The sequence below is a fragment of the Ictidomys tridecemlineatus genome, chromosome 12, assembly GCF_052094955.1.
Source record: "Ictidomys tridecemlineatus isolate mIctTri1 chromosome 12, mIctTri1.hap1, whole genome shotgun sequence".
Taxonomy (NCBI): domain Eukaryota; kingdom Metazoa; phylum Chordata; class Mammalia; order Rodentia; family Sciuridae; genus Ictidomys; species Ictidomys tridecemlineatus.
Genome location: NC_135488.1, coordinates 91,503,885 through 91,530,819, shown reverse-complemented (window position 1 = coordinate 91,530,819; position 26,935 = coordinate 91,503,885). Strand labels below are relative to the sequence as shown.

Sequence of the window (26,935 nt, the reverse complement as noted above, 5' to 3'; positions counted from 1 at the left end):
TAATTGACTATTTCTCTATACATATTGGTATCCTATATGATGATTCTTCATAATCTAGATAGCTTTATGAAAGTAAAGCAGTTTATCACCCAAGTCTCTTGAATTCTATAGTAACAAATGCTTTAATAGCATTTTACAGATAGTTATTATTAATTCAAAAGAATTTACATACTGCATGAAAATTTAAGAGTTTACTGAGGTATTTTTTTTAAAGAGAGAGAGAGAGAGAATTTTTTAATATTTATTTTTTAGTTTTCAGCGGACACAACATCTTTCTTTGTATGTGGTGCTGAGGATCGAACCCGGGCCGCACGCATGCCAAATGCGCTACTGCTTGAGCCACATCCCCAGCCCTACTGAGGTATTTTGTACAAGTAAATAATTTAATGCTGAAAACTAATTTTAAAAGTTTATAGTTACTATTTATTTGCTTCTATAATCTATGACTCTTACAGAACCCTCCATCAGAAATGCAACTTTCAACTTAACTTTGTAACACAAACTGTTTTTCTCATAGTTAAATGTGGTTCTCTTGGGCTGGGGATGTGGCTCAAGCGGTAGTGAGCTCGCCTGGCATGTGTGGGGCCCGGGTTCGATCCTCAACACCACATACAAACAAAAGATGTTGTGTCCGCCAAAAACTAAAAAAATAAATAAATATTAAAATTCTCTCACTCTCTCTTTTAAAAAATAAAAATAAATGTGGTTCTCTTAACTGAATGAGGGATAAAAATCTAGAACTAGCTATAAACACAGACCACAGACAGCAAGATCTAAAAGGCCCCATCACAGCCTCAATTTAAATAAGCAAAGCCTCAAACATAGATTTGTCTGCAATAAGCCCTACCCTGATTTCATGACCTTTGCCATAATTAAAATGCCCACAAACAAAGCTCAAATTTATAAATTTACAATTTTATAAGTCAATATTCACGGTGTTTATAATCTAAACACTATTAGCAACTATAAGCTAAGGATCACTGTGTAATCTGCCAGGGCTAACAATCCATCTTAAAATTCTGGAATTGTGCAGATATGCAGAATTGTAGAGGTATGCATTCTGCTCTGTTTTTCGTAATTTTTTTTCAATTTTTGAAATTTCTTGGCTTAGCTATGATCTTGGGGGAAAAAATAAATTACCAAAAGTCAAACTGCTTAAAGAAATTTCTTTTAATTGCCACTCTAAAAAGATGGCATGGCATTTTAAATCTAAAAAAAAAAATGAGAAGAGTATGAATTGTCATCCTGATTTAGTTACATTCAACAAAGCACAGCTGTGAAGGACAAGGAAACATAACTGAAGGAAGCACATATCTCTAGGCCAGTGCAATTACCAGTAAATTTGTTAAATGTGAAAAAAAAAAAAAAAACTTTGTAAATTAAACATATCAGTAAATGAAAAAAAATCTATAAAACTCTGAACCAAAGCAACAATTTTCTTAGAACACTATCAAATGCTTAAAATTGGATCAAAGAAATACATTCTTAGCACATAAAATGGTATGAGAGGTTTAGGAAGAGAACAGGCAGACACTGAAATTCAGTGGGAAGTGTCATCACAGAAGTACAGAGGAATTTTGCAATAATGTTTCCTAGAAGTTAAGAAGGTAACTATGATTTGAGATCACCATCAATAAAAAAGGAATTTTTTGGAACACGAATGCTCTCAGAAAAATGTTACAAGCTACAATACCAAGAAAGGCAATGCAGGTTTCAAAACAAACTTAGCTGAATGTTAGAATCTCACCCAAGAGATCTCATCAACAAAGCACTTCACAAGTGGAAAAACAAGAATCATTGAAGAAAAATGTCTTTCCCCTAGTATTCAAAATTATAGAACACCAACAAGAAAAATAATAACCAGATGATAACAACTTTGGAAATAATTGTAAAATCTTTGGAATAATATAGTCCTCCTATGGTTGCTAAAGCAAAATCTATCAGGAAAACAAACCCTGAATTTTAACTGTCCGTAGAAAAGGAGCTTTAAAAGAGGATCTAAAAAGCTTCAATCTAGTTAACTAAGAAAATTCTTTTAAGTTACATTAGTGTACACACAATCATTATTAAATAAGGATTTGCTTATATTAAATATCTGATATTTGTTCTTAATTTGTATGTAAAATATTTTTCTGATTTTTCCATTTATCTTTAAGATAAAGTACAACACAGAATAAGATAGATTTCCTAAAAGAATCCCAAAGAGAAATAATAATCTGACTTAACACTATTAACCAGGAACCAATTAAATGGTAAGGTATAAGGTCTCCTATTACAAAAAAAAAAAAATTCACTCTTCACTCCCTAGAAATGAAACTTCAAAAAAGCAGCAATGAACAACTAGGACTACAAGGTAAAAGGCTGTACATTATAATGGATAAGATCAACACCTGGGGCTGGGGCTGGGGCTGGGGCTGGGGCTGGGGCTCAAGCCGAGCGCCTGGCATGCTTGAGGCCCTGGGTTCAAAAAAATAAAGATGTTGTGTCCACGAAAAACTAAAAAATAAATATTAAAAAATTCTCTCTCTTAAAGAAATTAATTAAAAAAAAAAAAAAAAAAAGATCAACACCTAACTCCCCTGAATCAATCCTAACATAACAAACAGAAAATCAGACACTGCATATTCCTGATATGATGCATCAAGAAGCATAGCAAGATGTATTGGTGGAAAAAATTTTCAAGAAATCTAAATCTGATCAAAGTTCTAACTCTAACCAGAAGGAAGGAAATACAGGAGGCAGAAAAACATGTTAAATATCCCTACAGAAATATCCAAAATATAGGTAATTCCACTGAACAAACCTGAACAAATAAATTACAAAAGCAAAGGGGTTGGGGAAAGAGTACCAACAAAAGGCCAAATATGTTTTCAAAATATACAAAATTCTGTATTTACTCCACCATACCCCTTAACATATTACTCGAAAATATAGTTCTAAACACAAGGTAATTACTTTCTCCTATATTCTGGAAGGAGGAACTCTACCCTAAGAGATTCATTATTAGGTGACTGATTAAAAGAAGGTACTCATTTATTAGTATGGAAGACTAAAAAGAATCAGCTTCAAAATCAAATCCACTTGAAACCCTACAATGAAAACTCTACGCTCATATGACTTTCATTAGTGTATTCTATCAAACACTTAAGTTAGAATGATACCAATTCTACAAAGCCTTATAGAAAAAAAGGAGAGAGAGGAGAATATTTCACAATTCACTTTATAAGTCACTATTATTACTAACACCAAAACCACAGGTAGACATTGCAAGAAAACAAAACTATAAATCAATACCCCTCGTGAACACATAATGAAACCCTTAATCAAAATCTAGTATTCAGGGGGTTAGGGTTATAGCTCAGTGGTACAGGGCTTGCCTAGCACATATGAGGCACTGGGTTCAATCCTCAGCACCACCTATAAATAAATAAAATAAAGGTATTGTGTCCATCTACAAATAATTTTTTTTCAAAAATTTAGTATTCAGGATATATAAAGAACTATTAGAATTAAATAAGAACCATTCCATTTTTAAATAGGCAAGGGATTTTTAACAGACATTTCAAAGAAAATATATCAATAGCAAACATGCACAAGAAAATATACTCAACACCATTAGATGCTAGGGAAATATAAATTATTACCACAGTAAGATATTACTACACACCCTCTAAAATGGCTAAAATACACAAGACCAACAAAAGAATGGAGTAAGAGACATTGCAAGAAAACATGGATTATATATATTTATTTATCATATATATTTCTGGCAGAAGTGTAAAATGATACAGTTAACTTCAAAAAAACTTTTTGGCAAAACCTTCTAAAAATTAAACATTTGAAAAACAACCAGTATGGGGCTGGAGATGTGGCTCAAGCGGTAGCGTGCTCGCCTGAAAAGCAACTAGTAATCACACTTGGAACATATGACAACAAAAGACTTGAACACAAATGCTTATAGCTGATTTGTCAGAGTCCAAAACTGGCAACAACCCAAACATTTGTTCATTTACTAGAAAATGAATAAATGTGTTAAATCTATAATAGAAATGAAAAAAATTTTATACGTGTGTATATGCCCACAAAAACAGGTAAATCTAAAAGTAATGAAAAGAATTTTCATTACCAACAAAAACAGGTAAATCTAAAAATCACATGCTAAGTGAAAGAAGCCTCACAGACACACACTCGCGCACGCACACACACAGTATTGTACTGTATGATTCCATTTATGTCGATTCTAGAGAAAAGTATAGACTATACTGACAGAAAACAGATCAGTAGTTATCAGGAGCAAAGGGTAAAGAAAAAATTGACTATGAAAGGACATTACAGAGTGTTTTGAGGTACTGGAAATATTCTGTATCACAACTGTAGAAAAGGTCAAACTACAAATATGTCAAAATTCAAATTGTGCTCCCAAATCAGTGAGTTTTATATAAATTACATCTCAACAGACAGATTTTTTAAAAATCAGATGTGATCTATTCTTCCTACCTCTTTCATTTATCAAACACAAGAATTAAAGCAATACAACCAATTTATCAATCACCTTCAAGAACAAAAACATTCTAAGGGTCACAATATTTTACAGGTGTATTGTCTGCTTCTAGGATAATTGCCCATGAAAGTTATACCAATGTAATTAAAAACTGAAGCTGTTTTCCAATTCTTTCACTAAATTAAATTTAAAATATTTTTTCATAACCTGAATATAGGGACTTGAAAACAATTTCAATGTCTCCAATGCTGACAAATCCTTTTTTTCTGGATGAATTATTGTGAATACAGTACCTGATCATACCTAGATATTTTGGTTAAAAAACAAAAAGTGATTATGAATTACTAATAACTTAATTTCTTAAAAAACTCGAGATATTTTTTCATAATGGGGACAAAGGGCATTTTCTAAGTTCTACAAGTGTTTTATGCATCAACAGAATGTAAGAATGTTCCCTAGAATATACACCATATCAAGATGCACAAAGCATACATTCAAGTTCTAGTACACATGCTCAAAAATTAGCCTCGATAGTTAAAATTAAATATATCACTCACAGATAATTTAGAGATCATGCAGCCCTATTCACTCATTCTAAAGTAAACACAACTCGACCACTACAGTGGGTAGGGAGGAGGACCTGGGCCAGGATTTAGATGCTATTCCTGTTACAGCAGTGCTTATCAAAATTTTTAATATAAATATGAACCAACTGAAGATCTTCTGAAAACTGTATATTTGGACTCCATAGTAATCTGGGGTACAGCTTGAAACTGCATTTCTAGCTAACTGCAAAATGATGCCAACACTACATTCCTGGTCCTCAGAACATGTATACAATAACAAGGGTCACAATATTTTACAGGTTATTTAGTGTGTAAATGCCATACATTTAGTTTTATTTCATGTAGCCTAATGATGCTAAAGCAAAGTGTTCAGGAAGGAAAAAAAAAACAGGCTAAATTATAACATTCTATCCATCCTAAGATGTGCGTACACACACACACACACACACACTTGATACAACTAACATTTCATACTACCTATTGGGGATTCTTGTGCAAGAGACAGGGTACATAAAACTATCACTACTTAAAAAAAATAGATGGGGCTGGGATTGTGGCTCAGCAGTACAGCACTTGCCTAGCATGTGTGAGGCCCTGGGATCGATTCTCAGCACCACATAAAAATGAATAAATAAAGGTATTGTACCCAACTACAACTAAAAATAAATAAATATTTTTAAAAAAATAGATGGAGAAAATGTTATAAAATGTTAACATGATACACAACTAGGGTTGAAAACTAAAGGTCGGGCTGGGGATGTGGCTCAAGCGGTAGGGCGCTCGCCTGGCATGCGTGCGGCCCGGGTCCGATCCTCAGCACCACATACAAACAAAGATGTTGTGTCCACCAAAAACTAAAAATAAATATTAAAAATTCTATCTCTCTCTCTCCTTCTCTCTCTCTCACATGGGTGAGTTTTTATGGCAATACTGGGCCTTGCCTCCCAGGACAATGCAGCTTGAAACAGAAATACTGACAAAACATAACATGTACTTCAGTAAGACAGAAGCAGCTATTAGCCAATCAGGAACTATAAGAAAGTTTTAATTCATAATTTTCTCTTATAAAATAATGTCAGTAGGAATTTATCAAGTTAAATTTCTCTCATACAAAACTGGGCCTATAAAATAACAACCTGCAAAAACAAAAACTCTGAAGACTCCTGAGATGAACCTATTAACAATGTCAGTTATCATACTTTTCCCCACTAGTCTTGCCTCTTTGGCCAACAAAAGGTTGTCCTAAAACACCCATGCTTTTAAAAATGCTCAAGAGGCTATAATATAGTTCATCTCTTTTCTCCATTACTATCAAATCAGGAAAAAAAAAGAGTTGTTTTTCCTGTAAGATTCATATATTATTTTATACTTGAAATCTAACGTTTCCATAGTAACCAGCACTGATGTCTCACAATTTTTGCTGTTCCAACTTAAAGAACACTACGCATAAAAAAAAGCTTTTTATGTATTTATCTAAATAGATGAAGAAAAATGTAAAAGAGATTATAAATATGTAAGCTCAAAAGCGATTTTCCCAAAGCTTGCCATCAAATATTAACCAGTTCTTTAAAGCACACACTTGAATATAAGTGTACTTCAAAGAAAATACAAAAGTTAATTTAAAAGATATATGAAATAAGGTTGAAGTTCATGAAGTCAACTCTGTTGACTATTTAAGAGATGCTAGAATAAGTGATGGATCAGAGGACTCTAGGCAACAGCACAAAAATTCAACAACATTCTATTTAGGTTCTCTAAATCTCTCACTAAAGTAGTTCTCTATTTTCTTCCAAAGAGAAGTCTTACAGAAAATCTCAAGAAATAAAAAGGGTCCTATATCTGCTCTTAGGTATTTTGGGGGAAGTGGGAAAGTAATATAATTTTATTCTGTTGCCCAAAGTCAGAGTAAAACAATGGAACTTTTTAGTTTAATATTTTTAAGGAAGTTATTTTTTATATATCCTAGAGGAATTCCTGCACAAATATGTAAGAGAAACATGATTTCTTGTTCACTGAAGTATTAAAAAAAAAAAAAAAAAAAGGAAGAGGGCTGGGGCTCAACAGTAGAGAACTTGCCTGGCATGTGTGAGGTACTGGGTTCAATTCTCAGCACTACATACATATAAATAAATAAAATAAAAGTCTATCAACAACCAAAAAAAAAAAATACTAAAAAAAAAAAAAAGGGCTAGATTAAAACCTTTAAAAAGGAAGAAATAAAACAGCACAACCTAAATACCCATGGATAAACCGTAAGTCAGAAAATTGAAATTAATAAATAAAATCTAAATATTGATATAAATCAATATTTAATGAAAAAACAAATCAAGCCACAAAAGAATACATGATTTCAGCCACTTACTATGATTTTTTAAACACAAAAATTTTTATATCTATTATTTATGAAACACATACACATCATAAAACTATTTAAAAACCAGAAATATATGCCATGTTCAGGATAGGTATATATATAAAAAGGTATTGCGTGAATTCCTTAACTGTCCTATTTCTCTCTTAAAAGGGATTCAAGTCACGCACAGTGGCACATGCCTGTAATACCAGCAGTTCTGGAGGCTGAGACAGGAGGATGGCACGTTCAAAGCCAGCCTCAGCACAAGTGAGGCACTAAGCAACTCAGGGAGACTCTGTCTCTAAATAAAATACAAAATAGAGCTGGGGATGAGACTCAATGGTTGAATGCCCCTGTGTTCAATCTCTGGTTCCCACTCCCCTCAAAAAAGGATTCAAAACTGATATGGCAAATATGTAATAAGTTGTATGCAATAGGAACCTGAGCTCTACTGTATCTTTATCTGTCACGTTTGTAAATTTGAAGCATATTACAATTGTTTTTAATGAAACATACTGTCTCAGAATTTACTTCCCCAAAGAGGGAACTTACAATCACAGACTCAATGACTTTCACCCTGTGAGTGTAATCCTCTCAACAACCCTGTGACCTCCCAACTTCAGATGGAGGAAATGTATAGATTCAATAAAGTTTTTTTAAAAAATTCTTCAAAATTCTACAGCTAAAATGTAGTACATACATCAAGATTTCTACTTTATATTAAACCCACAATGCTATTTTCAAACTGCCTTTTCATGTTATTCAATATTAAAGGATAGGGGCTGGGGATGTGGCTCAAGAGGTAGTGCGCTCGCCTGGCATGCTTTAGGCCGGGAGATTGATCCTCAGCACCACATACAAACAAAGATGTTGTGTCCACTGAAAACTAAAATAAAATAATTCATATTCGCTCTCTCTCTTTCTCTCTCTCTCTCTAAAAATAAATAAAAATAAAACACTTATTTGATTCATTTAAAAAAATATTAAAGGATAATTTATATAAATATCACTCATTGTTCCCAGTAGCATAAACAGATAAAGTAAGGAGGCTCAAAACAGTCAAATGAGTCCCTACAAGTCCCCACTTTTTTTTTATTCTCTTGGTTGGGAGCTGCTTTTCCCCCCTCCAAATTTTTTTTATTGGTGCCTTATAGTTATACAAAATAGTAAGATTCATTGTGACATATTTGTACATGCACATAATAACAATATACTTTGGTTAATTTTGTTCCCTAATACTTCCACTTTCAGACCACATTTTTTAATGACACAATATTTAAAATGAATCCTAATACTAGATCATCTACTATGAGTAAAAATTGACAAGTACCGAAAATAAATAGGATTAAAGGGTTTGTTTTTGTTTGGAAAAAGTGAGTTAACTAACTTCTAGTATTTGAGATTTCTAGATCCCTAACATTCCAGATAAAACTGGACTATTGGACAATAACTAGAGTAATCAAAATAATCAGAACTACAAATACACATAAACCTTCATTAATAGTGGAGGTCTTCTTGCTCCAGAATTGTCAACCTATTGTAATTTAGTTATAAATGGTCTATAACTGAGTTATAGTATCAGTATTTAATTAGCCATAACCACAGGGTAAAACAATGAGTGCCATGCATACTAAAGTTTAACAACCATCCAAGGGCTTGCTCAGAATATAGACTCTTGTACCTCACCTTCAGAATTTGGTTCTGCTCATCAGACATGGGGCCCAATCTACATTTTTAACAAGCATCCAGTAACAACTGCCAAAGTAATTCTGATGTGCAGGATGAAAGAATTAGTTTTGGAGGAACATAAGCCTTTATTCCTTCTATAAGCAGTCACTGAACACCTACAACATGGTTCTAGGAACTGAAGATTCACTAGCAAAAAATAAAAATAAAAATCTTGCTCTTAGGTACTTACATTCTAAAGATGGAGAAACAGAACACACACACAATGCCTGCTAGTGTTAAGTAGCACAGAGAAATACAAATGGGTTAAGGGAAACAGAACAAGATATTGCTATTTTCTAAGAGTAATCAGCAATACCTTCTCCAATAAGGAAACATTTGAGCGGAAAAAGTGAATGAGGTACACATCTGGGAAAAGAAAGGAAAACATTATTAATTTCTTTCTCATCACTCAAAATAATTTACCATGTGAATTATTATTTTTTTGTGGGGGGGGGGGTACTAGGGATTGAACTCAGGGGCACTGAACCACATCCCAACCCTACTTTGTATTTTATTTAAAGACAGAGACTCACTGAGTTGCTTAGCACCTCACTTTTGCTGAGGCTCGCTTTGAACTCACACACGATCTTCCTGTCTCAGCCACTGGGATTACAGGCTATGCCACTGTGCCCAGCCGGAAATAATTTTAGGTGGTATATTTTTTTACTACAGAAGAGAGGAAAACACCTAAGAGTGTCTACTTTGTGCTTATACCATGTATTATCTTTTTAATCTTCAAAATCACTTTGTGGGGTAGTTACAAGTTTCCTTGTTTTCATAAAGGAGGATACTGAGTGAGGCTCAAATTAAACAATCTGCAAGAATACAAATTTTGTATGTAGTCAAGTAAGGACGCTCAGCCAGGTCTTTGTGATTATCAAATCTATCATCTTCCAACTATGCCAAACTCCACCTTTATTACTAAAAGAGAATATCAGTTGAATAAACTCGGTCAATGTCTACCTGCATTATTAAAGGAGCATATCTGATGATTACAATCAGATCTGATTTCTTATGTGGTTAGGATTTCTAGAAACCTGGAAAAATAAAAAGATTACCAAAAATTAAATATGTTTACATAAAAAGGATGCTCTCATTTTTTATAACAAATTTTTGGCACACAGCTATTTTTTCCAAAACTTCCATGTCTAAACTCAATCATTTATATAGCCAACAAATCATTTATACAAGTTCCAACGTTTGGGGAACACAAGTTTTTTCTTCATTAATTTTCTAGAAGGGCAAGTTTTAAACTGCAGATCTTTAAGATGCAATAAAAGTATATTTGCCCTTGGCAATATCTGCATATATTTTACAACTCATTGTTTCATATTCAGTACAACTATTACTGCAGAAGGCCCCCCACCCTACCTACTTCAGACTAATAATTAGAAAACACAGAATCATACTAGATACCTGAAGCACAATTCACCAATAATACCCTTACTCTAGAGGTTCTAACTCAAAGATGTATAAAAGGATAGTAGAAAGAAAACCTAATTGAATAAAACAAAAGCCATACATACTATATAGGATTATGTAAACTAGAGCCATAAATGAAGACATCCTAGAGATGGCTGCATTTCTCTGGCCCTGGACATCAAGTTAAGGCTAACCTTAAAATACAGGCTAAGAATGCTAAACATTATCCCTGAGGAGAGCTACTGAAAATTTTGGAGCAAAGACAGGACTAAACCTATGTTGCAGAGATAAACTAAAAGTAATGAGTAAGATGTGTAACGAACTAAGAACAGGGAGATCAGCTAAAAGGCAATTTGAAGAGCCTAGACATGAGAAGCCCAAAGTCAAGCTGACAATAAAAATGGAAAAAGATGTATGCAAAAGCTAGTTCTTAAACATCCATCTTTTGGCCTAGACAACAGATAATAATAAACTATTCCATATTTTTCATAAGGGACATTTTCTTTTCTTTATTGACAATGTACTCCATTTTTTTTTAAATTAAGTCTCTCTTCTAGATACTTTTTTTTAAGAGAGAGTAAGAGAAAGAGAGAATTTTTTAAATATTTATTTATTTTTTTAGTTTTCGGCAGACACAACATCTCTGTTTGCATGTGGTGCTGAGGATCGAACCCGGGCCGTACGCATGCCAGGCAAGCACGCTATCGCTTGAGCCACATCCCCAGCCCCAATGTACTCCATTTCCATTTCCAAAAGTATTTTTCACACAGTGAATCCAAGGTTTTGTCACATACAGGTCAGGAATCCATCAAAACCAGAGTAGGTTTCCTCAATGCAGGCAAATAGTTTAATCATTCCCATTTTAGCTCTAAAATTAGCTTTGTAGAAGTTAAAGCAGACAGGTAAGAGGAAAATTGTGACAACCAAGAGAATCTCCCCCTGCTTGCCCCCCCACCCCTCCCCCCCACCCCCCCACCCCTCTCTCTCTCTCTCTCTCTCTCTCTCTCTCTCTCTCTCTCTCTCTCACACACACACACACACACACACACACACACAAATTTAGAACAGGGTTATCATGACAAATTTCATAAAGACATTTGCCAAGACCATGGAAATAAGACACTAAATTCCATTTCAATACATCTCTCTACCTCAGAAAACTGTTATAGCAGCAGTTTAAAAAAAGAAAGTATTCAAATTCCAGACTTGTCTCAAAATAGGCAAAATTCCTACTACAAGAGCAGCTGTAAAAAGAAGGGAATGGTGCCAAAAACAAATAAACATCCCTCCAACCAGATAAAATGTGACTAATTTGAAAAAACAAAGGAATAGGAAAGTGAGAGTTTCCCACTACACTCTCCTTTTGTCCCTTCTCTAGCTAGACAATTTTAGGGTACATGTGTTAGAATTCTTTGTGGTAAATAAACACATAAGCTCAAAAACAGAGGGAAAGGGGAACACAACTCTGCTGTTTTAAGTCACATTTTGGGCTACTCAGACAGCTTTTCCAGGAACTATCCAGTCATTTAAATCAATTCTTTGCTCTATTTGGCTACAGAAAAACAGCCCCATATTCCTTTTTTTTAATTAAACATGTTCTAACACTATTTGTTCTTCCAGTTACCTTTAATTATGTTTTTAAATACTTGTTAAGCATCCTTTTTAGACTGAAAATTCTTTAAAATCAGGAACAAGTGCTTAAATTAATTTGTAAGGTTACCAACATACTTTTTATCAAATAATTCTTCTCCATGAATTTCCTTCACCAACACTCGCAGTAATTCTACTTCTGAAATTATAAACTTAACCCACAATTATGCTAAGATCTCCCTAATCTCCCATTTACATGAAAGCTTGGAGCAGGGCTCTCTATACTTTTCTTTTTTTTTTTTTTTTTTTAAAGAAAGAGTGAGAGAGAGTGAGAAAGAGGGAGAGAGAGAGAGAACTTTTTTAATATTTATTTTTCAGTATTTGGCAGACACAGCATCTTTGTATGTATGTGGTGCTGAGGATCGAACCCGGGCCACACGCATGCCAGGCGAGCACGCTACCACTTGAGCCATATCCCCAGCCCTCTCTATACTTTTCTATACTGGTATTCACAAGCAACCTATAAGCCTTGCTTATAAGGTAGATATGAAACCTCAAATAACAGCATAAAAGGAAAAAAAAAAGTTCTGCCCAAGTATGGTCTTCAGTTTGCCTGCCCCAACCCACCCCTTCTCTATCCCAAAAGAAAACTAATCCCATTCCCTTCATGTTCCCCCTTATCCACAAAAAGCATAACTTTGAACACTCAGTACACAGTACACGCCAAATGTTTTTAAGACATTATATTTTAATCTTAAACTTCTAAAGTAAGTTTTTTTAAGTTACAAAATTGAAGCTTACACTATTGGTATGACTCTGCACCATGTACAGCCAGAGGAATGAGAAATTGTGCTTCATTTATGTACTATGTGTCAAAATGCATTCTTCTATCATGTATAACTAATAACAAATTTTAAAAAAATAAATGTTTAAAATGACATTGGGGAGAAAAAAAAAAACTGAAGCTTGATGGTTAAAGAGAGCTGAACCTATCTGCTATTTTCTTCTACCACAATTCTGGGCACTAAAGCAGATGCCCATAGTCTAGCAATTAAGAGACAGGCACAAGTAATCAATATTTCACAAAGAATTTAGAACAGTAAAAAAACAAAGCACTCCAACAGGATACCTAAAGAGGAGGTTGGCACTAAAGTCAGTATGTTCAAAAGTTGCCAATTTAAGAAATATATTCATGTGAAAGAAATTATTTTACTTTTTTAAAAATATACTATCCTTACCAAAAAAATATAAAATTAAAAGGCAATTATAAAAAATAATTTATTACATACAAAAGGGATTTTAAAATAAAAGAAACTGAGAGATGGTCAAAGAAGCAATTATTAAAAGAATTCACATTTCAATTGTGATATCAATATTTCAACATCAATTGCAAAAAGAAATACAAATTAGTCAGGCACTGTGGCACACAGCTGTAATTCAAGCAACTCCAGAAGCTGAAGCAGAAGTCTCACAAGTATAAGGACAGCCTGAGCAACTTAGGGAGACTCTATTCAAAATAAAAAATAAAAAGGGCTGAGTATGTAACTCAGTGCTAGAATGTTTACCAAGCATGCATAAGGCCCTGGGTTCAATTCCCAGTACCACCAAAAATATATATGTACATATTACAAATTAAAACAGTAAAATGCTCATTTTTACTTATGTGTTGGCCTATTTTCCCCCCTTTCTTGGTACTGGAGATTGAACTGGAGTCGCTTTACCACTGAGCTACATACCCAGCCCTTTTTATTTTTAGACAAGGTTAGTTAATTAAATTGCAGAAGTTCCCACTAAGTCATTGAGGCTGGCCTGGAACTTGAGACCCTCCTGCCTCAGCCTCAGAGTACCTAGAATTACAGGCATTTATTTTTAACTAACACCCAGTGTGAACAAAGACATTTGTAAACAAACACAAACCTTACCCTACTGGAAAAAAGGTATAACCTTTGTGAATGGATTTGGCCAGGGATAGCTTCAATCTTAAAAGTGCACATGCCATTTGACCCAGTCATCTACTTTTAAGAATCTAACCTAGGGCTGGGGATGTGGCTCAAGCTGCGTGCTCGCCTGGCACGCGTGCGGCCCGGGTTCGATCCTCAGCACCTCATACAAACAAAGATGTTGTGTCAGCCGAAAACTAAAAAATAAATATTAAAAATTCTCATTCTCTCCCCCTCTCTCTCTCTCTCTCTCTCTTAAAAAAAAAAAAAAAAAAAAAAAGAATCTAACCTAAAGGCTGTGATTTATCTGCAAAGACATTTAGCCAACATTATTCACAAGAAATAACCCCATCTCCAAAAAGAGAATTAGCTAAGTAGTACTGCATCACCATTTAAAAAAAATCATATTGTAGGGATTACTTAATCATAAGGGAAAATATGAAACAAAAAAGCAGATTACAACAATTACAATGAGGTCTCAATTTAGGAAAAATTACATTATTCCTTTTAAAAGAACAGAAACTAAAACATATTCACTAAAATACTAGCAGTGGTTAGTTACTGTTAACAGGTATGTTTATTTTCTTCTTTTTCTTTATTTGTATTTTTAAAAATGTTTTCCAAGATTTATTCATTTATTTTTTAATACCAAGGATTGAATCCAGGGGCACTTTACCCTATCATGAGCCACATGCTCACCTCTTTTTTTATTTTTTATTTTGAGACAGAGTCTCACTAGGTTGCTTAGGGTTTCACTAAGTTGCTGAGGCTGGCTTTGAACTTGTAATCAATCCTCTTACCTCTGCCTCCCAATTGAGTCACTGGGATTACAAGTGTGCACCATCACACCAGCAAGATTTACTGTTTTTAAAATTTTAAAAAGTTAAAAGCTAGGACCATGAGCTACCATTTTACACACAGTAAGCTTAAAAATCTATGATCATCTTGTTCAGTAACATGTTTTGCTACAACTTAAACATGACAAATTTCTATCATAATATCCACTTGTAAAAAACATTTATTTAGCACCAGCCATATCATTCAACCTTCTCAATTTCTAGCATACTTCAAAGTTTAGCTACTTTTTGAGAAACAACAGCCAAGTACCCTGCCATTTTTCTTCAGTAAAAGCCTCTCAATTCTATACAAAAAGTTCCACATAGCCAGTCCACACTGTCATATCTATTAAGAAATAAAAAGGCTGATGAAAATACAACAGCAATTTCTGAAATTTTTATCAATAACTGTCTTCAAAAAAAATCTAAGAACAAGGGTGATTTTCTGCAAAAAAAAACTTCTCTCCAACTTGTCATTCAAAATAAAGCCCTCCCATTTTTATAAAAGTGAATTTAATCCAACTTTTTTTCTCATTGATCTGTGTATTAGAATGGTGAAAATTTGCACAGCTTATGTGCAAATTTTTCCTCTTTCAAGAATTTCTATATAGAATGCTTTAGAGTTTCTAAAGTGCCTAAATAGATATTACCTCCTTGATGAAGAAAAAAGAGGAGGGAAGAGACAAGAAAGGGAAAAGAGGACAGGAGGGAGTTGGGGGAGGAGAAGCAGTCTGTAGGGTGGTACAGACCTGTAATCCCAGCAACTCTGGAGGCTGAGGCAGGAGGATCACAAGTTCAAAGTCAGCATAGGCAACTTAGTGAGACCCTTTCTCAAAAAAATAAAGAGTTGAGGATGTAGCCCAATGGTAAAGCACCCGTGGGCTCAATCTCCAGAGCCTCCCCCCAACATCCCCAAAAAAGGAAGGAAAAGGAAAGACCTATAAATTTAATAGGGTAGATATTAACCATCAGGAAGGCACAAATGTTACAGATACACACTATAGTCCTAAAATTAAAATTCAAGTCTTGCTGGGTATGGTGATGTGTACACATCCCTAAACCTAATGAATCTGGAGGCTAAGGCAGAAGGATCACAAAATCAAGGTCAGTCTAGGAAATAAAGCAAGACCCTGTCTCAAATAAAAGGAAAAGGGCTAGGATATAACTCAGTGGTAAAGTATCCATGGATTCAATCCCCAATACCAAAAAAAAAAAAAAAAAAGTTTTTTTAAATGTTAAGGATACAGTTCTAATTGCTGTCCATGACTCTACCAAAAAGGATTAAATGAATTGGATGTCACTGTTTAATGTAGTTTTAAATCAATCATTTTTTAGGCATTCCTTGTATATGACAGGCTGAAGTAGATTTTGCAGATCACTGTTTGTAAAGCCAATATTTGGAAACTACCATGACCTTAAGCTAAGAAATGAACTCATACTGAATTCTGTAATTGAAATAATTCCAGAAGGTGACCTTGTCACATGATTGAGTCTCTAAAACGCATGCTTACTGAAATGAAGAGTTAAAAAATATGTATACTTATATTTTATTTTTAAAACTGAAAAGGCCTTCCAAGTCACAAATCGTCTATTTTAAAAATTAATTTAAGTTCAAAGTCTCAAATAATCAAACATTATAACTACTTCCAACAGAATATTTGGCACAGGGTTAAGCAGTTTTGCCACATTTAATACTCAAAATAACCCTATAATGAACATATTATCCACATTTCACAGATAAAGTTAAAAACTTTCCCCCATTCTTGTCCAAACTAAACCTCCTTACACATTAAAGAAGAAAATTATAACTTTTGATTGCAAATGTACTTTACACATACTAGAACAAGTAGTCAAACTGGCACATTCTTACATGTTACTATGTCTTATACACAGCTTTACAAACTGTAAAGTATTACAAACACTTGTACCCTATCATCTGCTTCCCACAATAGCCTTGTTATGAAATTATCATCACTACTATATATGAGAGCTTCAAAGCTTAGAGAGCTTAAGTCACTCAGCTCATGACTCCTTGTTCTTCTTCCACCACATTTTCTTCTCTATGATTAAAGAAACATTGCTGCCATATCAGCATTTTGCAGGGAAAGATGAAATGTACTAGAGACCCGAGCTATGCATCTTTCATCAATTACATATTTCTCCAACTAGTTATTAGAATTACTAGCTAACAGGATATCCAGCTAATCACTAACTGATGTCAATCATAGAGACACAAGTTGTATGAATAAGTTTTATTAAGCTAGTAGTTTAGCAAGGGAATTACCTAGATTGTATCTATACTGTCCAGAAGATCAAATCCAAGTAAGTCGAAAGAGCACAGTTTCTCTTTGGGAAAACAGAGGATGTTTAAATGAGTCTTTCATGACTTCAGTATTGTTTCTAGTAGCTATCATCTGCCCATATAGTTACTGTATAGCCATTTTTTCCCAAAGTAGTGAAGATGGCTGCAGACGTGCAGTGTTACAATTCTGTCCACAATATGTGTGTACACCAAAACATATAAAGATATATTTACCAATAACTTAAGAAATCATTTGCAAAATGGTTACTTTGGCTTTGCACTTCCAGGCATTTCATGCTACTCAATAATGAGCAGAACTGTTATACTTTCTTCACCAATTGTTCTACTCTCTTTCATATCTACCTTTTTCCTTTCTACCTTAAAATTTCCTAGTCCACTTGGTAACTTGCCTTCTCATTCCTTTTTAAATGGCCCGATCTTCTCTCTCCTTCATTAGTTTATGCTTTCAAATTTTGTTTATTCAACAAAGCCTGGTCATTCCTAGTTATATGTGATAATGTCCAATGTACGTGGGACCCCTAGCCTCTTCCAAGTCTGTTAAGAGTGCCTCAGTAGTTTGAGACTGTGGAGAAATCACATTCACTCTCTTCAATGAGAATAACAGAATTCCTTCACAGAAAGGTTTTAAGAAATAAAATCAAGACAAGATTTTAAAGTGTTTTATAAAGTCCCAAAAATTACCCTATTGCCACTGTATTTTCTGGTTGGCATTTCCTTCTAGCTAAACACTTTTAAAACTATAGAGAGGGCTGGCTGGAGATATGGCTCAAGCGGTAGCGCGTTCGCCTGGCATGCGTGCAGCCCAGGTTTGATCCTCAGCACCACATACCAACAAAGATGTTGTGTCCGCCAAAAAAACTAAAAAATAAATAAATAAAATTCCCTCTCTCCCCCCCCCTCTCTCTCTTTTAAAAAAAGTTTAAAAAAAAAAAAAAGAACACCTACTAAAACCTCCCTCTTTTTTGGGCTGGGGATGTGGCTCAAGCGGTAGCACGATCACCTGGCATGCGTACGGCCCGGGTTCGATCCTCAGCACCACATACAAACAAAGATGTTGTGTCCGCCGATAACTAAAAAATAAATATTAAAAAAAAAAATTCTTCTCTCTCTCTCTCTCTCTCTCTTAAAAAAAAAAAAAAACCTATAGAGAAAGCCCTCAAGTATGGTGAATGGCAAAGGATAGTTAGGGTGGAAGAAACTTAGTTGAGTAATGGATTTATTGGAGGATCAAGTTCAGTTATTCTATGTTCACATCTATCAATGACAAATTTTCTAGAAAGTAAGTAACACACTTGGCTTTTAAAATCTCAAAATGGCTACAAAATCAAAATACCACCACACTTAAAAAAGGAGGGGGGGGAGAAGTCGTTCTTTGTCTTCACCCCAGAGATAGCCCTCTTTCTTACAGAGCTATAAATCACCATTAAAGGAAAAAAGAAAAAAAAAATATTAACTTCTACTCCCTTTCCATTTTTGGCATTGAGAGACTGCCAAACAGCTGCATGTCAAGCAAGCCTTCTAACTGAGCAAAAACAATTTTTTAAACACATCTTGCCATATTTTGCAATAAAGGTAAAAGGTATTAGAGAGATTCTACTATGCATCTTTTATCAGTTACATATTTCTCCAATAGTTATTAGAGTTACTAACTGGCAGTGTATTCAACTAATCACTGATTGTTCTTATGTCAACCATAGAAACACAAGTTATGACTAAGTTTTACTAAGCAGGTAGGTTGGCAAGAGAATCCCCTGGATTCTACATGAACTAGTCAGAAGACCAAATCCAAGTCAGTCAAAAGTGCACATTATCTCTTTGGGGAAAAAAAAAAAAAAAAGAGGATGTTTAAATTGCTACTAAGTCCCACAATTTAAAAAATATATCTTGTAGTTCAGCATCATCATACCAGTTGACAGTGTTCCAAGTACAAGTAGTTGCCTAATTTTGGAAAAGGTCTAACAATTTCAAGAAAGTTTTTATTTGTGAATATTAAACTTTAATATTAGCCATAATTAAATTTCACTGTGGCTAGGCATATAGCCCAGTAGTAGAGCATTTGCCTAACCATGTACAAGACCCTGGGTTTGATACCCTGCTGTGGGGAGGTGGGGGAGGGGGGTTGTTACAGCAAAAAACAAAAACTTTATCACAAAGTTACAATACAGTCAGAGTCTCAGTCTCTCTCTCTCTCTCTCTCTCTCTCTCTCTCTCTCTCTCTCACACACACACACACACACACACACACACACACACACACAATATTCTGAAATACTGCATGACTATGTGCACTAAACTTAAGGCCAGAATCTTAATTTTTGACCATAGTTTATTTTCCCTGTAACAAATGTCTCTTTACTGTAAGGTAGCTCTTCTCCCCACAAAAGAAAAATTTCACAGAATTTCAAAACACTTTACTAAGTAGATTTAATCACATCTACAGAATCCTATCAACCTGTAAAGTCAATAATGCTTATGTACTGAGGTGCTTATTTGCTTTCTAAAGATCCTACATTCCTAAAAGAGTAAATATTTCTCTTAAGAGAGACAGAGCATCTTCCTAACTACTAAAGTGACACCTGACTCACCCCAACTCAACTCTTCAACTTTACTTCTCCAGAAAGCAGAGGGGAAAAAAAGAGTTTATACAACATGATCAAAAAAAGATGAGTCCCTAATAATTCACAACTTGTTTGTTCTTATCTTCAACTCAAATCCTAACAAGTTTATTTGGTTTTTAATGCAGTAATGGGTGACTCTGAACAAATTAGAAGGTGCAGGGGTTCTTTTAGGCAGTCATTTGATAGGAATGGCTATCAATTTAATTTCTTCCACTCTCTCACCACCATCACCACCACCAGAAGAAAGACAAAATCTCTAAGTAGCAGTCAAGAGCTTTTAGTAAGTGGTAGGCCCCATTTATCAACAGTCTCCTGAGTCTTCTCCCTTTTCAATAAGCAACACAAAAACAATGTTCATAACCATAACTGAGTCAAAATGTATGCTTCTCCTAAAAAGGCAAGTAGATAAAATACTTTGAAACTATATCTAAAAGAGTTTGGGGCAGTGCGGAGCACATACACCCCCCTCTCCTAGGGCCCAAAAGAACTAAATTAATCCATTCGTATTTCAGGCAGCTAATTACTTGAGATATACAGCCCGCAGATCCAAGGCAAAGCCTCTCCGGAAGTATTTCTTTCTATAAACTATAAACAGTTCAGTCAAGTGCTGTAGTTGGTAAACAATAACTCAATAAGCTTCATTTCCTTTTCTTTTTCACTTAGGAAAATTCTAGTTTGTCATCACCTTATATATGTCCAAGGACTACCATGAATGATCAAGTATATTTATTCTAAATAAACTTTTTTATTAAAGTGAATCCTTACCAGACCGGTAGCACAGAAAGCTGGGGCAGGAAGATCGCAAGTTCCAAGCCAAGTTGGGCAAATTGATGGGACCCTGTCTCAAAACTTAAAAATCAAGACAGAGAGGTGTGGAGGGGTCGGGGATAGCCCTCAAAGGTAGAGTGCCCCAGGGAACAACTCTCAATACCACAAAAATAACAAAATAAAGTGAATACCTGTGTTTAATATTTAATTCAAATGTTTTAAATTTCATCCAGTAAAACTTTTATCAGATTGTGAAAAAAATCAGAAAACACGTGCTCACATTCAGTATATTTAATATACTCTTACCTTAGCTCGACGTACTTAACTCTAGGCTTTTACTATTTATAAGCCTTTGAGAAACTTTATGCCTTTAAGTAACATCAAAATTCTCAATCAGGATTCCAAACGTTTAATTCACACCACAGTGAAAGATCAAATGCTAAACTCCTAAAAATAGGGGTGTTATGAGTGAGAGAAACACACAACACCATGCTGCCAACGCAACTGCGCCTTCGAGGGGGCAGGGGCGCCTTTACACGTACAGTAGGAGCTCACATTCAGCAAAACCGGGGAACGAAGGATCAGGTGACTTAACACCACACTTTCAGTCTGATCCGAGTGACTAGGAACCCTAGGCTCAAAACACCAGTTTGACAACTAAATCTAGACTTGGGACCCTTGCCACGCGCAACTCGCTCAAATGGGTCGGGGACTGAGGGCCCCCCTCCCTCCCGGAACGCGAGCCCGAAGCACAACCCCGGCCTGCAGACTGCGGTTCACTTCAGAAGAGTGTCGGGAGAGCCTTCCGACCTGGCAGCGAGGTGTCCGCTCTCCCCACGTCCTTCTCCCCGAAGGGGCCCATCACGCCCCGGCCGCCCCTCGTTCTCGGTCCGCGCGAAGCACAGAGGGCAGAGAGTGCCCTCCAGGTGACGGGTCGCCTCGCCGCGCCCGAGATCGAAGGACTACGCGGCGGCGCCGCCGACCTCCCCGAGTCCCAGCCCGCAACCCTGACTCAAGGCCGCCCCCTCGGGCCGGGGCGGACACGGCCGCAGCCACGCGGCGGGCGAGCGGGCAGGGGGCCGGGCCCGGTTCAGACGCGCGCGCCGCCCGTTCACCCGACAGCTGCAAGAGCTGCGAGAACCGCGCGCCGCTTTCTCAGGCCGCGCGCGGCAGAGCACGGGGCGCGGCTGGGGCTAGGCCCGGCGGGCAGACGCGGCGGCGGGAGGAGAGCGGAGCCTGCCCAGGACTCCGACCCCGCCGCCTGCGGCCGGTGCCCGCGAGCCCGAGCAGCCGGCCGCCTCCCTCTACACGAGCCCTGCGGGCTCTGTCCTGCCGGGCCATACCTAGGGAGGTCGTGGACGAGACGTGGTTAACCCCGGCGCTAGGGTCGCTGGTTCGCCGCCGGCGCCTCAGCCCCTGGTGCGGCTGCTGCCTTCGCGCTGCCTCGTCCCTCTCCGCCATCTTGTACCGATTTAAAATTAACTCCCCACTGACGTCAAACGCCGCCGCCGCTTTATCAACCTCCCGGGAGCCGGCGGGGCGGCCAGCGGGTCCTAGCGCCGCCCTCAGCCCGCGCCTCCCTGTGCTGCCCCCGCCCCCGTCCCGCCCATCCGCTCCCTCACTCCGCCTCCGCCCCGCAGACGTGCGACGGGGATTTCTCCGCCCAGCGTTTCTGGCAGGAATGGGGGCGCGCCACCTCCCTCGCCGCGGTCTAACACGCCCACCTTTCTGAGCTACCTACCACACCCCCTTAGCTCTCGGCTGGATTGTGTAAACCGATAAGGCATCTCTGAGGACCATGTTCTTCCTTCCCAATTCAGTTCCCCAATTCTATTTACATCTCTAGTGTTGGTTCGTGCCCTGCACGTGAGGTTGCATTCACACCCCTTTCCTTCTCGCCTTTCCATTCCCACGACCGCCTCCGCAGCTGTTCCCCTTGTCGCCCTCTCCACCCAGCAAATTGTTGCTTGTGCTCTTCTTTTTATCTTTTCGTCACCCGTGCAAGTCCGTACTGTTGTTTTCTCTCCCACCACCATCATACAGTTTGTTTGCACTAGCTTCCCATCTCCCCATTACCTAGGAGATTCTCCTCTGATTTCTTAACTGCGCGTACCATAACCTTACCCTCCTGTTCTTGGCACTCTGCAGGGGCAAACCAGAAAGCACTCTGATCAGATAATGAATTGTAGTAGGTTCTTTCTGAACTGTGATGAACCTTCTTGTGGGGATCCAGTGACATCCTATAGAAAGTTCAGGTGACTTTTTGAAATAATTGTCAACCTGTGGTAGCATCTGCGAAACATGGTCTCTATTCTCTTGGATTTTTACCACATCCTCAGCTTCATTAGAAACTCCTTTTCTCTGGATAAAAACAGGTGTCCACGTATTCAAATAAATGCCTTGTTCAGGTCTTCTCATAATCTGAAGCTCACTGCTGAGGGCCATTACCAAGTAGGAATGACGCATCGAAATTTTCTTGCCAAGCGTACCCCATGCTGCTTAGAGGACATTTGATGGGACATTGCATGCATGCTTTAATGAGGTGACCTTGCTCAAGGACCTAGGCAGATCCGGGTTTAGAGCTGATCAGGTTTGAGGAAGTAACCGACTCCTTAAGTTTAAGGCGTTGCCAGTTTAAGATAATGGGTTTTAGGGAAGTTGGAAGTTGAAGATTATTGTTGGGATTAGGGTGTTCCTGCTCGTTGTTCCCGTTGAGTTCTCGTGAGATTAAAATGGGATTTAGAGAGAGCCTGGTGGAGTAGGTGGTTGGTGTGGGAGACAGCAGAACGCGTTTGCCCCTGGACCTGCATGGAGGCTGTGTGAGAGCTGGAATAAAGAATTGCTGTTTGAACCTACAAAGCTGTGAGTGCCTCGTGATTCTGGTGCCAAGCCGAGACATTGGCCTTGGCATTTTGGTGGCCCGTACGCGGAACGTCTGAAATTTGGAGGTGAGTAAAATCGCTCCCCGCTGAGGGAAGGCGAGAGAATGGGTGACCATTTCAAAAAACAATGTGTTCTTGTTTTGATTTATTTCATTTTTGTTTCAAGCTGCCTATCCCTAGAAATTTCTCAGGCAAACTGGGAAAAATGGTTGGCTCAAGGTTTGAAGTTTGTTAGCCCCGAGAAAGAGAAAATTGATACAGTGAATTTTTATTCAGTTTTTGTTTCATTCAGTTGTGGTTTTGTTTTGTGTTATCTTATTGGATTGCGTTATCTTTATAGAAGATTAGAAATTATTAAAAAAGAAGCCGAAAAAGTGTTAAGTAAATTGTTAGAGATTCAGACCATGGAGGAAGACATTTTAGGTCAAGCAAAAGAGAAGGTCTCTCAAGCTAGTCAGAGAAAGGGAGAAAATTTAAAGGAAAAGGGGTTATTAGAAAAAAGGCCACAACAAGAGGCTGTCACTAACTCCGTTTTACCAGAGGGTGTAATTCAACCAACAGCCCCACCGATGGAGACAGCTGAGTGGCCCTCAAACCCCGTAGTTGATAGATGGGATCCTGAGACAGGACCTCAAAGATTAGCATGCCCTGTATTTGAACAGGCAGGAGGGCGGCGAATTCACCGTATTTTAGAATTTAACACAGTGAAGCAGTTAAAGGAGGCTGTAACAACCTATGGTCCTCAAGCCCCCTTCACGGTAAGCATGGTGGAGTCCATTACTAACTTGGACATGACGCCAGCAGATTGGGCTAGCATGTGTAAATCTGTGCTAAATGGAGGACAATATTTGTTATGGAAGGTTGCCAATGAGGAATTTTGCATGGAGACAGCTAGGCGAAATGCAGCAGCCGGTTACCCTCAAAGAAGTCTTGAAATGTTATTAGGAAAGGGACCTTATGAGGGTCAGCGGCAACAAATGGAATATGATCCTGCTGTATATGTACAGATTGCTGCAGACGCAGTTAGGGCATGGAAGACTTTACAAGGACATGGAGATTTACAAGGTCAGCTATCTAAGGTAATACAGAGACCTAATGAACCTTACGCTGACTTTGTAGATAGGCTTATTCAAACGGCTGCCAAAATTTTTGGTGACACAGAACAAGCAATGCCATTAATAAAACAACTGGCTTATGACCAAGCAAATCGTTGCTGTAGAGAGGTTATTAGACCATGGAGACATGAAGATTTAAACACATATATTAAATTATGTAGAGATGTTAATGAACAAGGGCAAGTCTTGGCAGCTGCAGTACAACAGGCTTTAGATGCCAGGCTAGAAACATGCTATAATTGTGAACAAACAGGACATTTTAAAAGGAGTTGCCCCATAAGAGGAGGGTTTAACAAAACTAGAAATCAAAGGAATAGAATACCGGGTATTTGCCCACGATGCCGTAGAGGGAGACATTGGGCTAATGAATGCCGTTCTCAAACCACCATAGAAGGTACTCCCTTATCAAAAAACGGACAAGGATCAGGTATTTACCCACGATATCGTGGAGAAAGGCACCAGGCTTCATTGCCAAAAAACGGACCGGGGGGCCCAATGCTCCGGGGCCCACAACCACAAATATACGGGGCAGTGGAGGAACCCAGAAACCCCATCAGGGTGGTGCCCAGGACACATTGTCCATTAAATCCCTCATCAGACAAACCCGAGGGAGCGCAGGGTTGGACATCTGCGCCTCTGCCAGAGCAGTATTAACTCCAGAGATGGGAGTTCAAATCATTCCCACAGGAGTAAAAGGACCTCTTCCCCAAGGAACAGTAGGCTTATTGTTGGGACGTAGTTCATCTACATTAAAAGGACTTATGATAAGTCCTGGGGTAATTGATCCCGATTATGTAGGTGAAATAAAAATTATAGCTAGTTCTCCAGGAGGTATATCAGTAATTTCACCTGGAGATAGAATAGCACAGTTGTTAATACTACCCAGCCTACATAATAAGTTCTCTAGTCTTAATGTAGAAAGAGGTTCCAAGGGATTAGGCTCCACAGGTGTAGATTGGGCTATGTTGTCTTTAAATTTAGATTCTCGCCCAATGTTAAAACTAAATATTCAGGGTCGTGACTTTAATGGACTGCTGGACACAGGTGCTGACCTTAGCATCATATCTCTTCAAGAATGGCCAAAACATTGGCCATTACAACAAGCCACTCAAACGCTTCGAGGCCTAGGAGTGGCGACTAATCCCCATAGAAGTGCTATGGTATTAGATTGGAAGGATCCTGAAGGATGTGAAGGAACTATACAGCCATATGTTTTGGATCACCTTCCTATTAATTTATGGGGACGAGATGTCCTAGATCAACTAGGTTTGATGTTAACAAATAACATCAATCCTAATGTGCCCACTACTAGGGCTAGACAAGGTATCAGGAAAGAAAAAAGATTAGGAAAACAAGAACAAGGTATAGCAGCGCCAATTCAAATAGATCAAGGAACAGACAGACATGGGTTGGATTTTCAGAAAGGGCCACTGAGACAATCAAAATTACTTGGAAATCAGAAAGACCAGTGTGGGTTCCTCAGTGGCCCCTGACTAAAGAAAAGATACAAGTAGCCCATGATCTGGTCAAACAACAATTAGCGGAAGGACATTTACAACCTTCCGTATCTCCCCATAATACTCCCATTTTTGTTATCAAAAAGAAATCGGGTAAATGGAGATTATTACAAGATTTAAGAGCAATTAATAATGAAATGGTCATTATGGGACCTGCTCAATCAGGGATTCCTCAATTGTCTGCTTTACCAAAAACGTGGCATGTTTTAGCTATAGACATTAAAGATTGCTTTTTTTCGATTCCAATTCATTCCGAGGATAGTCCACGTTTTGCATTTACTATCCCTGCATTAAATCATGAAGGTCCTGATGAGAGATATGAATGGAAAGTACTCCCTCAAGGAATGGCTAACAGTCCAACTATGTGTCAAATATATGTTAATAAAGCAATCCAGCCACTTAGAAATCAAAATCCTGAACTAAAAATATTTCACTATATGGATGATGTATTATTGGCACATAAAGATAAAAACACATTGCTGGAATGTTATGCCACACTTACAAACTTGTTAAAAAATTATAATCTAGAGATAGGAATAGACAAAGTACAATTAAATTTTCCAATTAATTATTTAGGAGTTCTATTATCCTCAACCATGGTCCGTCCACCTAAAATTCAAATACGAGTAGATCAACTCAAATCACTTAATGACTTTCAAAAGTTGTTGGGAGATATAAATTGGATAAGGCCTTATCTAGGCATACCAACAGGAGAGTTGGGACCTTTATTTGATATTCTAAAAGGTCCATCAGATCCAAATTCACCCCGAATGTTA

The 26,935-nt window shown here is 37.4% G+C and overlaps 1 protein-coding gene across 5 annotated transcripts in view; it reads right to left on the bottom strand.

The window, feature by feature from the left end:
- Atl2 (atlastin GTPase 2) overlaps positions 1-22,151 on the bottom strand; it is a 56,082-nt gene extending 33,931 nt beyond the window's left edge. The window contains exon 1 of one of the 5 annotated variants that reach the window (XM_078029340.1): positions 21,989-22,151. In XM_078029340.1, coding sequence (XP_077885466.1) covers positions 21,989-22,106 — 118 coding nt within the window. In that variant the 5' untranslated portion in view covers positions 22,107-22,151. Of the gene's footprint in view, positions 1-21,455; positions 21,655-21,988 lie in introns of those variants that run through there. The other 4 variants (XM_078029339.1, XM_078029343.1, XM_078029341.1 and 1 more) reach the window with 4 other exon arrangements.
- Positions 22,152-26,935: the final 4,784 nt, after the last annotated feature.